This window comes from Falco rusticolus, chromosome 2 (assembly GCF_015220075.1).
Source record: "Falco rusticolus isolate bFalRus1 chromosome 2, bFalRus1.pri, whole genome shotgun sequence".
Classification (NCBI taxonomy): Eukaryota; Metazoa; Chordata; class Aves; order Falconiformes; family Falconidae; genus Falco; species Falco rusticolus.
The window spans coordinates 14,788,407-14,803,661 of record NC_051188.1 but is presented as its reverse complement, the minus strand read 5'-3'; the positions used below and the strand labels follow the sequence as shown (position 1 = coordinate 14,803,661).

The 15,255-nt window shown below is 40.7% G+C and overlaps 1 protein-coding gene across 2 annotated transcripts in view; it reads left to right on the top strand.

Moving 5' to 3' along the window:
* Nucleotides 1–273: 273 nt before the first annotated feature.
* Nucleotides 274–15,255, top strand: part of PGR (progesterone receptor) — a 37,738-nt gene continuing 22,756 nt past the window's right edge. The window contains exons 1-2 of one of the 2 annotated variants that reach the window (XM_037377791.1): nt 274–1,687; nt 2,882–3,033. In XM_037377791.1, coding sequence (XP_037233688.1) covers nt 540–1,687; nt 2,882–3,033 — 1,300 coding nt within the window. In that variant the 5' untranslated portion in view covers nt 274–539. The remainder of the gene's footprint in view (nt 1,688–2,881; nt 3,034–15,255) is intronic. The other variant, XM_037377790.1, reaches the window with a different exon arrangement.

The window sequence follows — 15,255 nt, the reverse complement described above, 5'->3', positions numbered from 1 at the left end:
AGCGGAGGAGGAGCCTGGGGAAACGCCGCCGGGGCAGCCACGGCGCCCGGGGCCGGCTGCCCCAGGGAGGCAGAGCGGAGCGGCGGGGCAGGCGGGGAGCGGGGCGCCGGGAGAGGCGAGAGCCCGTGCTCCGCAGCGGCAGCGCAACCCCCCCGGTAAGGGCAGGGGCTGGCGGTGGGGAGGGGCGGGGAGGGACGGGCGAGGGGGCGTGGAGCCGGCGGCTGGGCCGAGTGGTCGAGGGAAAAGCGGAGCCGGGAGCTAGCGAGCCGCAGCCCAGCCGTCGCCGCCGGAGCCTGGCGGGGACCCGGCTCCTCCCGCCCACGCCTCTGCCGTCTTTCCCCTCTAGGCTGCACCGCCCCGGCTCCGTTTCACCCCCCTCCCGGCGGCGGGGGCCGGGGCTGAGCCGCCCCCCTAGACGGCAGCACCATGTGAGCGGGACCTGCGCCGCCGCCTCAGCGGGCACGTCCAGGATGTGAAGGGCCGCCCGGCTGCCCCCCGCGCCGGAGCCTCGCCGGCGTGCAGCCCCGCCGCGGGACAGCATGACCGAGGTGAAGGCCAAGGAGCCCCGAGCGCCTCCGCCCGCCAGAGACGGGGCGGTCCTGCTGCAGGGCCAGCCCGGCCGAGACCCCTTCCGCAGGGAAGCGGAGACCATCGACATCGCCCTGGACGGGCTGCTCTGCCCCAAGAGCAGCGACGAGGAGGACGAGGAGGAGGAAGAGCTGCAGCAGCAGCAGCCGGGGGAGGAGGAGCCCCGCGACTCCCTCTCCTACCGGCCGGGGAGCGGCTCCCTCTCGGACAAGGACTCCCTGGACACCGTCCTGGACACCTTCCTGGCCCCCGCGGCTCATGCCAGGTCCGCCGCGCCCGCGGCGCCCTGGTCCTTCTTCGGGCCGGAGGCCGCAGAGGCGCCCGGCGCCCCGATGAGCCGCGGCCCCTCGCAGAAGGCGGGCGAAACCGCCAGCCCTTCGCAGCCCCCGCCGCGGCCCGCCCCGCTCTGGCCGGCCGGCGACGCGCTGAGCGCCGCCGACAAACCGCGGCCGGCGGCGGCGGGGGGCTGCGCGGAGGGTCCGGCCGCGGCCCCCAAGGGCGAGGCCCCCGGGCTGGCGGCGCTGCCCGGCGGGGAGCGCGGCGGGGCGCGGGCGGGGGAGCCGGGGCAGGAGTGCCTGCACGTGCCCCTGCTGCCGCTCAACTCTGCCTACCTGGCCTCGCGCACGCGGCAGCTGCTGGACGTGGCCGAGTACGAGGGTGGCGGCGCGGGGCCGCGCGCCTCGCCCCCCGGCCCGGACCTGGCGGGCTACGTGTACCCGCCGGCGGACGCCAAGGAGGGGCACTTCGCCTACGGCGACTTCCAGCCCGCTCTGAAGATCAAGGAGGAGGGTCTCGGCCTCGCCGCCACCTACGCGGGCGGCAGGGGCACCGCCGCGGCCGGCTGCGCCGACTACCCGCAGCCCCCGCGGGCCGGGCAGGAGCCCGCGCTGGAGTGCGTCCTCTACAAGGCGGAGCCCGCCCTCCTGCCCGCGGCCTACGGGCCGGCGGCGCCGCCCGACAGCCTGCCCTCCACCTCGGCCGCGCCGCCGGGCCTCTACCCGCCCGTCGGCCTCAACGGGCACCAGCCCCTGGGCTTCCCGGCGGCGGTGCTGAAGGAGGGCTTGCCGCAGCTGTGCCCGCCCTACCTCGGCTACGTTCGGTAAGGGGGGGAGCGGGCGGCGGCGGGCCATCGCTGAGGGGACGGGCCGAGGGGCCGCGGGCCAGCCTGGCGCTGTCCCCCCGGGGTGCGGGGCTGTGCCGCGGGGTGAGGGGCTGGCGCTCCCGGGGGCGCCTGGAAGGTGCCGAGGCACAGGCGGGCCGGGTCCCGTTTGCGCTTTTAGGCGGTGGCGGCGGCCGCGCTTCCACTTGCAGCGCGGTCTGTGCGCGCCTGGGTCCCCCGGGGCCAGCTGGCACCTCGGGGCGGCGGCTTGGCCTGACGGGTCGGTGCCGTCCGATGTCTGAGCGAGGGACCGGCTCCGGAGGCGGGGAGTACAGCGCTGCTCGGGCTGGCCCCGCTGACAGCGAGGTGGTGTTCGAAAACTCCTCAATATTCTCTAAAGTATTATTCCTGACTTGGAAAAATACAGTTAGTTTCACACAGAAAACTGAAACACTTGTGTATTGATTTGTTAGAATGGAACAGCTTATCATCGTGCCAAGATGATGGGCATTACCTAGAAATCTGTGCAAGGATACGTATATGCAATGCTACAGTTCCAGCGGAAATCCTTTATTTTGTAAACATAATGGTTAACTAGGTCTGTCAGTTTCTTCTCTTGGAGAGAAATTCGGAAATATCCTCAATGTGCTCATCAGAGGTCGTTACTGATGAGAACGCTGCAGCTGAATGGGAGGTAACAAATTGATTACTAAAGATTTTTTTTTTTTTTTTTGTTGAGGTGAAACTCAGTTATTTCTTATGTGAAAGAGGCTTTTCAAATTCAATTAACTACAATCTGATTCTGTCTCTGTACTGCCCTATATACAGGCAAAAAGAGTATCAGTCAGTATGACTTCACTCACAAGGGTTGTTGATCTGAGGAAGATGATAACTTTAACAGTGTTTCTAGATGGTACCTTCTTCAGCTAAAACGGATTAATATGCAACTAGGCTTTTTGCTTGCACATTTCCTGTTTAATGACTGGCCAGATGTTACAAATGTGCCTTTTACCTTAGTAGAGACAAACCCTTAAGCAGAAAGGCAGTCATACTTTTTTTTTTTTTTAGTCCTTGTCCTGTAGTTTGATTACAAAATTTAGAAGGGGGTTTTTAATGTGAAACTGATTCATACAGGTGAGTAGTTAACTGTTGCAAAACTAGATTTCATCTCTCTTAATTCTTTTTCTTTTGAAGGCCAGATACAGAAACCAGCCAAAGTTCTCAATACAGTTTTGAATCGCTACCCCAGAAGATCTGTCTCATCTGCGGTGATGAGGCTTCTGGTTGCCACTATGGAGTACTTACCTGTGGAAGCTGTAAAGTCTTCTTTAAAAGGGCAATGGAAGGTACTATATGATGCCATTGTTCCTAATTTTGTGAAATATATCTTTCTAGGCACTGCTAAGCACATACTGGTTATTTATTGCTGAACTTTAAAAGTATTATCACTATAGTCATGGGTTTTATTTTGGTGAGTGTTTAAATATTACAGTGAATACTGACTAAATTGTTTCTTAGTTGATTTTGCTAGTTTTACTTCAGGCATTTGCTATTTATTATCAGTCTTTTTGAGTAGGCGGTTTCATAAAAATCTTGTGTATTACACAATTTGTTTTAAAAAGTGTAAATGCTATTCAAAGGAAAATTTTGTGGGTATGAACTAATGATAGGCAGATAAGAATTTATCTTGGCTTCATTCTCTTTTTTTTTTTAAGTTGTGGAATTTGTCTTGCTTGCAAGATACAGAATTGGGCTTTCTGAGAATTATGGAAGTATTTCAAGTTTCACTGAGCCTATTTCAAGTCATAATAATAATAATAATAAGTGGGTTTGCCACATGTTTCAAATAGCCATTAAATTACAAAGTCAAGCTGCAGGTTTAATAAATCAGTAGCAATACCTGTGCTTATTTTTTCTTTTTTAATTGTGTAACATGTCCAATGAGATTTTTATATATGAATAAAAGGGCAGGTTACTGCTTCATCAGTTGAACTATTATAAAACAAATCCTTCTGCACTTTATGCTTTCTCTCCTTTTCTGATTTTTATCTGATCCTGTAAGAACTAGGATATTAAAATTTCTGCTCCGTATACTTAACAAAATCATTCTTAAAATGTATTGGATTCCTTAAAAATAACAATAATAAAAAATCCATCATGCATTTTCTTGTTGTGATACATAGTTTATTCAACATTATAGAGTTTATTTGCCTTCAAATGAAAAGGGAAACATTGGAAAATTAAAAGCTTAGCAAAATAATGTAGTTAGAATTTTTGTTTGTGTGCTGTTACTTTCTACTTTAAGCATATGCTCATGTTCGTTCTTTACCATACAAGATACCTGCAAAGTGCTAACACTAGATTAGGTGGGCTAGGTGAACTTTTGAGCTAGTGCTGTGTTTCTCTAATACATTTAATGGGGTCCATGAGAAAGCTATTAGAAACATATGAGTTAGGCTGCAAGGAAAACAGTTGGCTCTTAAGTCAATTACAGGAATACATTTAAGTTTTGCTCACCGTGCTTAACTGGTCTTTTGGTTTGGCTGCAGGTTTTTTGCTGTGTTTGTTTTGGTAAATCAGCCGCATATTTTTTACAAAAACTCAGGGAGTTTAAGTTTTAAGAATGAATGTAGTGTAATTTATGAGTGCCATATTACAGAAGAAGTTTTATTATTTGCTTTTTACCTATCCAGTAATATTTTAATTTTTATTTTGAACTTGATTCTACCACTTTTGAAAGTCATCTCTTTCCTAAACCGCTGTCCAGTTGTTTGTGCAGTAGGTGAATCTGCTTGAAAACATAGATTATTACTGTTCAGCATAAATGTTTTAACAATAAATGTTAAGAAGGCATATAAATTGATAGTAGATACATCTTAAGGTTGTTTTCACTGATTATTTAAACAATGTCTGTATCTGCAGAATCTTACCAGATTAAGAATGTAGACATACAGAGAAATAGGAAGTCAACAGAGTTACACAAACAAAAGACTTAGGTTTTACATAGCAACTTCATACTTTCAATTCTTAAATTATTCCAAAGACTGAGAATATGGTGAGGAATTATGTTTGGGCTTTTTGGTAAGACTATTTAAAGAATGGACAACTATCTCAGAAACCTGATTATAATAAGAAAAGATACAGGTTATTGAGTCTTGTGGGAAGGAATGACAGGCATGAGCAAAATGAACAGAACAGTTACCTGGTTTTGTGTAGAAAGTGCAAGTCTACAGAGAGTTCCTTAAAGAGATGTTAATGGAAGCATAAGATATAATTACTAGCCTTGAAATAATCCAAATTATGGATAGATACTTGATTTCATTTAGAGTTAAAGCACTTTTTGTTTAATTCTTATCAGAAATAAAGACGACAAATGATTCTTTTTGTAAGAAGAAACAGAAAATTTTTATTGTAAATGCAATAGAAGATAGCATTTAAAAATTCACAGTGGCAATTCTATAAATCTGAGACATTTTTCTTACAGAAGATGTCCTCCTGCCCATCATTTCTTTGAGTGAGAATACATTAAGTACCTTTAAAAATTTTTAGTTGTGCTACAGATGTGGGGGTTTTAAAATAATAATTAATGCAAATAAAATTTTAAACTTTGAGTGCAAATTTGTGATCAAAACTCTGCTTTTCATACTTTCCCTAAAGTACTGTTCATTATGAGAAATTAAAACATGATTGGAAAGAGATGGCGTTTGCCACCTCATGGGTTTTTCTGTATTTCCAGATCTCTTTTGTATGTTATGAGGTTTTCAAGTGCATAGATAAGGTATTAAATTTGTTGGAAAATATCTATTTTCTATTTTAATTGTTTCTGTAATCTAAGTTATGTTGGCCATTTCAAATCTAATAGTCTCTGTAATTTTTTTCACAGAAATTGTCCTATTCATATGCCATTTATTTTACTTTCCCCTAGTGTGTGGAAAATGTAGTAGTTAAATGTTTCCTTTGGGATAAAATGGACTGTTACCATTATCCAGAAAACTCCCATTTCCCATCTCTAATCTATCTGAAATAAAACCAGAGGTTATGTAAAATACTCAGACTGAACAATCATTTGAAACTGTATAGGCAAACCTAGAAAAGTTTCTATAGGAAGTATGATTTAGTCATACATTTGATTATAATTTGTAGATACACATACAGCTTAACAGGGGGTCAGAACTGTGTGTGGATCACTAAGATGAAAGTGTAGATTTAGAATTAAAATTATTTTAGAATATCTGTTGGTAATGAACTCTTAAATATGTATGACCTGTGCCTATATATGCAAAGAAAAGGATGGTGCTAATACAAGAACCATATTTTACGCTAAGCAGAATCTTGAAGAAGGTTAAACAAAAATGCAAGTCCTTGTTTGGGGAAACTATGAAAGTTTTTTTTGGAAAATACAGAAAAAAAAATTAGTGCAGGAAGTGGGGAGGAGAAAATGGACAGAGTTTTTTTTTTAGGAAACTTATATTTGCATTTAGAGGTTGTACCTCTTCTGTTGGTCCCTTACAAAGAACTGATTTACTAGTTCATGGGTTAACTTAGTATGCACACAAATTACAAGGCTTTTTAAAAATGCGTAAAAGATCTCCTTTGGGTGTAATGAAAATAACAAAATTATTTATATTCATTTAAGAAATTTGAAAAGGCAAAATTGGACTCAGTATGCTCATGGGTAGTTCTGTTCTGTCAGTGAGCTGAGAGTGACGAGCAGTTTGGAATCAGCAATAAAAACCATGCAGAAATAATATTTAAAAGTATTTCAAATATGTAGAATTACTATATTTGCAAAGTAACTTGCAATTGATGATCAGACATTATTTATGTGCTAGAAATTTATCTTTTTCATGGTAACAAATAGAGTATAATATTTCCAATGGGGCTTTAGCAGAATGCATATTAAGAAATGAACTCTTACTTTTTTAGCGCTAAATTGTCAAATGGTCATTAGCGATGTCTTATAAACATACCTTCATGTAAAACCATGCAGGGCAACCATGATGAAAGTGCTTGTGTAACACCATGGTAAAATTCCTATCCTGAACAGGAACCCAGTGTGTAGAATTTTGAGATTCTGGAGTTATACATAGCTAACACATGGTTTCTTGGTGGCCTGTGTTCTTGCCTTTTTGTTGAAAGTATCTCTTGCAGTAGTTTTACTAATGAAAAATTAAAATTACCTAAATCCTGAAAAAAAAATCAAGTCTTCCTTCCTGTATGAAGTCCCACTTCTCATTTCTGTTCTATATTTATATATACACTTTATTTATAATACTGACATCTAATGAACAGTAGTTGCCCAAACCTGAAGAGTTTGAGGCCAGCATAAATGTATGATATTACACGGGATGGGTCAGAAATTAACTTTTGGTTTGTTTAAATACCTGGAACCCTATTACAAAATTGATCAAATGATTGTGTAGCAGATTTGTCTCGTTTTAATGCATCCTTCAAGCTCAGGGTTACAGCTCTGTGCATATAATAGCTTCAGGGAACATATGTAGCAAATAACATTTAACTGCCAAGTGTGGACTTTTCCTCTCTCGAAGACCTGTATTTGGCAAACTACCTGACAGAAGGTGGGGTTTCCACAAGGTTTTGCTGTCTGTATATGGAGAGGTACCATGGAGGAAAGTGGAGGGATTCAAGATGAGCTACATCTACACAGTAAGACGACTGACCATGACTTCAGCCGAACGTTCTGATAAAGTTTATCTGACTTGTGTTATGAATACGCAGTTTTATGATGACAGTGTGATTCACTATGTAACTAGTGAAACTGTACATAAGAAAATTGCTGGGCTAAACCGTTGTATTTTTACATAGCTAAAGAATGTAAAATGGCACAGCATGGCAAATCTTTTTAAAAATGCCAACCACTAATAGAAAATCTTCTTTGAAAACAGAGTGAAATGCATTACTAGAGAGACCCTTTTGGCTGTGAAATTGATGAGGCAGATGTAAAAAGTTCCTTTTTCTCCTAACTCTACAGGGATTTCTGATTTATTTTTTTTTTAATCCAACTTTCCAGGCTGGATCTTGGGATCAGGATTTGGTACAGCATGTACTTTAAACCTAATAGTGATGAAAGTTTCATGATGTAGAAAACATACAAAGCATACATTTGGCAAGTTGAGAGATGAAAATGCTTTTCACTTAATGTGACAGATGCATTATTATTAAAGCTCTTTTATTTTGCACATGATCAGAATGTGTTAATGTATAGTAAGCTAAGTGTATTTCCAAATTCAAATACAGAAAATTACAAATACAAATACTTCATTGAGAGTCCTAAAATTCAAGTGGGAAACAGCACCTTTGTGAGAACAAAGAATTTGCATCATGAGAAAGGAAAGATAATCTGTACCAATACATAATTGTGCTTATGACTTCAAAACTATTTGTTGTTCAGCCATTTGACAAATGTTAATTAATTGATTCGTATGAGGCACAACAACTGAACTAGGATTGCATTTGTTCTGGTACTTTGGCAATTGTGCAAATGCTGGGCTTCCTACTGCTCTCATTGTGACTTATTACTGGTTTCCTGATAGGCCTGGCTTAGAACATAGCTGCAGAAATCTGAATTGCTAAAATTTTTGGCTTAACTTTACAGGGTCTTCTAGAAACAGTATTGAATATCATGTTAGATGCCTTTTCAAGTGAAGTAGAAGCTATTTCAAGTAGTGTAAAACTGCATGCTTCAAGGGCACCAGCAACCAACTGCTCAGTGTTGCTGGTACTCCTCTGTTCTAACTTCACATGAGCATAACGTGAGTAACCTGAGCTGCTCATCTTAAGTTCACTTTGCAGTGAATGGAGAGAAACAGGAACTTCTAGGAAGTAATTCACTTACTTGCTTTAATTATCTACTTGGGATGAAAATAACAGTATTCTTAACATTATTTATTTCTCTGTAAGTTCTCCGTCAATTATAACTCAGCACTGAGCATAAGGGAGTGTTGTGTGAGGATGTACGCTGTCTGTGTTCAGTGATATGAATCCCACCCGTATCAATCAACAAGGTAGCTAAATGCATTTATGTAGTATATAAAAAATATAATAAGTATATAAAATACCCATTTCATATTACTTATTTGTAACATTATATCTATAAGTTATTAGATATAAATTCTTATTTAAGTATTAAAATACTTACAGTTTATATACTTATGTTCTAGAAATTATAAGCATTTATAATCAAACAGTTACCACCTAAAGACAGATTTAGGTTTGATGGTGTCCACCTCCTTAAGCTGTGTATCTGTTCCACAGTGCTGATGATGTGCTAGTAAGAGGTGGTTCTTTAGAAACTACTGAATAGAAAAAACTTAACAGATGGTATGTTACAATCTGCCATTATGTGTAGTGATACAAGGTCGCACTTCAGAGGTCTCCTGGTTATACCTAGTCACAACTGCATTTTCACAAGTGGCTGTTGCTTAGTAGCCATTAACATATGAGCACATTTCAATAACCTGGAATCTTTTGCAATTAAAACATAGAAAGAGTTACTTGCAGACATTGAGATCCAGGAGAAAAACCACCCTATTATTGTCCAATTGTTATGATGCTATCTTCACTTATCCTCAAATACAGTATTTTATGTGAGATTTGTTTCACCAAGCTGCAGACATTTACGATGTAGACATACATATTTGAGCTAATCACTTTAAATGTCCTTTGGAGAGCAACAGCCTATCAAAGAACCCTAATTTAGACATCTTCTCAAGATCCTGAAGTGCCTGTTTTTCTCTCATGCCCAATAAAGGAGTGTATTCTACTTGTTTTGATTGATATCTACACTTTAGAATCTAATTAATCAAATAAATCTCCTCTTTGCATTTTTTCAGCAGTTTATTTTCCATTGGGTGTTACAATCAACTGACAGCAATACCTGTTTGTTGGCACATTGCCTTTTTCTGGCACTAATGTTCCTGTTTTTTCTACCTTATTACTCTTAGAGTGAGTGACCCCTGTCCCACTAGTTCAGTTGTATGACAAGACAAGGAATAAGAGGAAAATAGATACCAAAAAACTTATCACGGCAATGTGCTGTGACACTTTGAAGAAAAATCAGAAAGACAGGATGGCTGAAATACAAATATAACGCTTCTTATGTTGGTAAAAGAATATAACACTCGGGGATCAGAAGAAGAACAAATAGTACTTTAATGATGTATACCTCTGAAATAGTTGGAGTGTTTTTAAAGTAGGTTTTGTGTTTAAATCCTGTGTTCTGTACTTAAAAGAAATAGACCTCTTACTGACAAAAAAGCTGATAGTTCCATCTTTTTACATATTTATACCACTGGTATAGTTAATTACTTAAAAATGCTGTCCAAGGAGCAATTGTGACAGTGCGGTAAAAAGAACTGGAAATACTGACTTGTAGCAGCATCTTCTTATGAAAGGTAATAGCTGTGGAAAAAAGATTCATTATTGTCAGTTCCCATAATTGGACTGGAAGACTTCATGTCTTTCAAGATGTTGATGTGGTAAATGATCTAGACAAACCAACTGAAAATCAATATGAAACAGTAACCCTGATTTTGCAGTTTGTGATCATTTCTATGAAATAGGACTTAATTTTACTTCATTTTGTTTTTCTGTTTTTGTTGTTGTGTTGTTGTTTTTTTCCTTTATGGAAATGATGGAACAGACAGGGAAATTTAAAAAGGATTTAAAAACAGAGTGTAACTTTTAGCTCTGTCCAGAAATGAATGAAAATAGGGTAGCTACATTTTAATTTTTGTTTTGTAGGTATAAAACCAGTGTGCTCAGGTTGATTATGCAGAAATGATTTTGGAGGGGAAAAGGCAATGGTGTTGCAGGATTCACAGCAGAAGGCAGGTAGATTTTGAGATCAGGATACAGGAGAGAGAAAGAGTCAGTCAAGGGTGTTGCAAACATCAGTAGTGACTTGTTGAAGAGAAGGAAAGCAGTGCGAGAGATATGGTGGTTTGAAAATGATGCTTCCCTTGTAGAGAAACAAATTTTCTTTGGTCTATTTAGAGGGGAAAAAAAAAAAAAAAAGAAAAAAGCCCTCAACCAAACAAAACGCCCAAACCCCAAAACCCCAAAAAACCCTCAAAACTAACAGAGGACGTAAGATTACGCGCTTAAAACCAGCAGACAATGGAGTAGAAGAATACCAAACTTTTTTTTTTGTGTAGAGTTACTTGCAGTAATTCTGTTCACCAAAGCAAAATAGACTATTAAAAAAACCTAGGTTTGACTAAGGAATAAACATTTTGGGGTTTTACATTCTTTTTGAACAAAACTTTTATTACTCAAGCCTTTTTTTCCATCACGTGTAATTAAGGCAAGGGAATGAAAGACTAGATTCATAAAGATGAATGAATTACTAGTACCTGTTAAAATCACAAACCCCATCACTGAGTACATTGGTGAGGTAAGTCAGTCATCCAGGGTATGAGATCCATGCTCATCATTCTCCAGTTCCTGAAGCGGATCAGACACACCTTTCTCTCCTTGCAGCCCTGACTGCCAGGCTGTTGGATGACTTGGGATGTGATCAGTCATTTCAAACTGTATCATTATGAAGAAAGGAATTCCACACTATTTCATCTGGGAGAAGATTCCAGGGTGGAATCCTTGCCATCTTTGGTCCATTGTATCTTAAATCCTTTCCTGTGAAGCAGATTTGCATCAGTAGCAGGTCTTTGGACCAGTATAGACTTCGTAGTAGTAGTCAGAACACCTGCTTAAGAGTTGGGAAATGAGAATTTTATTTCAATGGGCAAAGAGGGAAATTGAAAGTGAGCCCCCCACTAGCTACTGGGCTTTTTGTAAAGAGATTATGCATGGTAAAGTCAGTGGTGGATGTATTTTTTTAAGTGGTCAGAGTCTTCAGTCACACCTTTTTTTTTTTTTTTTTTGAGAAAATGTTTAGCCCAGAAATGAAATTGGTATTAAATGATTAAAAAACATTATTTGAGGTGTGTGGAATCTTGGGAGAGTGTAATGGCCTATAATGGTGTACAGGGACATGAAGGGTATATTTTCAGTACTACAAACTGTAGCAGTATAGATTCCTAGTTCTTCAAGACCGAAGCTCATAAACCCATGTAGTAGAGGTAAAGTCAACCCATGTCTGCTGCTTTGCACGTTGAAACAGTGTAAATAGAAGAGCATTAGATTTAGATCAGAGCAAAGGTTGTTAGTTGTGTTTCCAATTGCTGTTGATGAACCACGCTAGTTATGGAAAACCTGACTGCCAGAGCAGGTACAAAATAATCCTTACCCTAGTGTATTGTCTTAGCTTCCAGAAGTCAATGTTTTACTTGAAAGCTACCTCTGCACCATTATGTTTAGTATAGGTGAATCTATTTTCCTTTTTATTTTGACAACATGGTTATTACCGGCTTCCACAAGAACCCCTGACAAGGAGTTCCAAGTTTAGTGATGTTAAAAGGGTAATTCCTTTGGGGTTTTAAACCTATTGATTTAATTGGTACTTCTGAAAAATATTTTAAGAGGTAAAGCATGTTGGTAGTAAATTACTGAGCAAAACCTGGAGGCTAGCTCTTGGGAAGCAAAAAGTCAACACTGGAAGACATTTTGCAATAAAATAATTTATAGAGTTGCAATAGATATCTGCAGTTTTTAGACAGAAATTAAAACTAGACTGAATAAACACCATGCTATGTTTTCCAAAGAGCAGTCCTTCAGTGGCACGGATAGGATGATTTTACACAAAAGCATTGCCAGTTAAGATACAGGGAGGCAGCATAGGATATGGGAGAGGGAGAAAAGATTTGAAAAAAGTGCTTCTATTTGCCGACAGGAGGAACTGAGAGTTTGCTAACAAGTGGTTTGCTTCTGTGCAGAGTGGCGGCAGTCCAGCACAGATGCACTTACCCAAATAACTAATTGCTTGCGTCTGATGCCGCTGGTGCAGATAAAGCCTTATGTTTTCCATATATTGCACATCTGCAAAACCTCTGCAACTTTAGTTTACTCGAGTGATTTTAGGTGACTTTCAGCATGTCAGTGAGCTAAGTTGACCATGCAGTTTTTAAAGACGCTGTACGTGCTACTTCCAGTAGTATTTGGATTAAAATGTCTCAGTGCTGGAGTATGGTCTGTGCAGCTTTACTGATAGCAAAACCTGTGACCATGTTTGTGTGTGTGGGCCATTGGCATTTTGTCATCTTTCTCTTATAAACCTGACAGTATAGCAATAGTTAGTACAGTACTTAAAACTGTATTTGCCAGTCTGCATTGGGACTTCCACCTTTGGTAACACAAATGGACTTTGAGGGAGGTTAAGAAAAATGCTATCCTACAAGAATCTGGAATATATGAGTAAGAGATGAGACAAATACAGAAGATAAGTCTGTATTTTCTCCATATTCTCAACCATATCCAGGTCACAAGCTGATACGTTGATAGGTTGAGAGAGAGCTACAGCGCACACTTTCAAAAAGAGGTGAAAAGTAAACTTAGAGGAAATATAACATTGGGTGAAGAATTCTGAGCAATTGGCGGTTTCTAGGAAGTTACCAGATTCATGTCTTTGTAATAAACACAAATACCAATCTTTACTCTCTGACCGGTGATCTAGTGATTACACTATCCTGTTTTTTCTGGGGTTTTTTTCCTGATTGTAATGACAGTAGTCATATAAAACTTATTGAATGACAAGCTACCAATTGAACAGGAATTTTATCTTGACAGGGCTCTTTGGATACTTCATTAGTACATGCATTTAATATCAATACTCACATATTGAAGCCAATCAATTAAAATATAGATGATCATAAAGACTGAGATACAGCAAATATGTTTTCAAATAAATGTTTTAGTATCCCATGAAAACATTCCAGATGGCTTCATCTAACTAAATATTGTCCCATAATTTTGAAATTAACCAAATATCTGGCATGTTTTCTGTTTCTTATGCAATCTGTGCTTCAGATGGTTACTGCCACTTAAATATTAATGTCAAGCAGGTAGCAGGTTCTCAGAACCCAGCTCTGCACAACAGTAGAAACAGTTTCAGATGAGAACATTTACTCATATTTATCTATAGATATGAGATCCATCAAGTGACTGAGATAATAAAAAAATCCCTGACAGATGAGGCTATAAAAAATGCTATATAATTGAACCTTATGTGTTTTGCAATTAAGTTGCAGCTGAATCAGAACAAAGGAAGTACACTTTGGGATGAGAGGTGTTGGGGAGAGATCGGATAGAGATGAGTGGAGAACTCTCATGAAGGTGTGATTTAAGTAAGATTAAGGATATGACTGTGGCTTTTTTGTAGCCTTGCAAACAAGGAAGTGGTTGACAATATGGATCAAGAAGTGCTTGAGAATTTATTGCCATAATCTCATGGGAGGCTTCGGTTGGCAGGATTTTGGCTTTTTGTTGCTTCTGGTTTTTTTATGCTATCATCATGGAGTCTTTATTGAAGAAATAAATTAGGTGAAGATGTAATAAAGATTGGATTGTTGGTTACTATTAGATTTTTAAATACAATTTATTAAATGAAAGGGAATGAAATAATATTCACCCTTTGAAGATCAAAGCAAATTCTTACTGTGGCTAAATTCCAATAAAATACTTCATTTCTTCCATGGTATGCACTGGACAAAGAGATTATTTAATCCTGTCTGATCTTAAACTCTAGAACATGGGAACATTGAAGAATAGTTTTGATAATTGTGATTCACTTAAAATTTGGTTTGCAAATGTGAAAAATCTTGTTCAGTCTTGGATGTATATAAGCAGTTTGTGAGTTGTTATGTAATGATGAAGTAATTAATGCATTTTCAATTGAAGTGGAAGCTGGATCTACTGATAACCCCTAAGTTATGAAGAGGTTCTTACATCTGTAGATAAACTTAAATGTGTAAATGTAAATTTAAAATTTTAAAGTTTGATTTGTAATGCTTAAACTTAGGTGCATAATGTTGAAACACTTCAAGTGCTTAAAGCTGGCTCATACAAAATGTGGGGACAGGCCCCTTTGTAGTAGGGCCTGCTGCAGGAGGACAAAAGGTGAAGGTTTTAAACTAAAAAGAGAGTAGATTTAGATTAGATGTTAAGAAGAAATTGTTTACTGTGTGGATGGTGAGACATGTGCAGATGGAACACATCACCCAGGGAAGTTCTGGCTGCCCCATCCCTGGCAGTGCTCAAGGCCAGGCTGGACGGGGCTTTGGGCAACCTGGTCTAGCGGCAGGTGTCCCTGCCCGTGGCAGGGGGGTTGGAACTAGATAATCTTTTAGGTCGCTTCCAACCCAAACCATTCTGTGATTCTTTGAAATAATACAGGCTATTTAAATGTGTAGCAGTATAAATCAAGCTATTAACTTCTGTTTTTCCAGATTATTTCCTGTTTTAGCAGGAACAGAGTTGCCATTAATGATTCTACCCAAACTCCTTAGCCTCCTTAGGTGATTAGAGCATGCACTTGGGTGTTCAGTATGCAAAGCACACACTGATATCAAGAGCAAATTCTGAATACTGACATTATTCCAGAACGTATAAGCAGTGTTCTCTTGAGTGCTTGAAGAGCACTATTTCATGATACG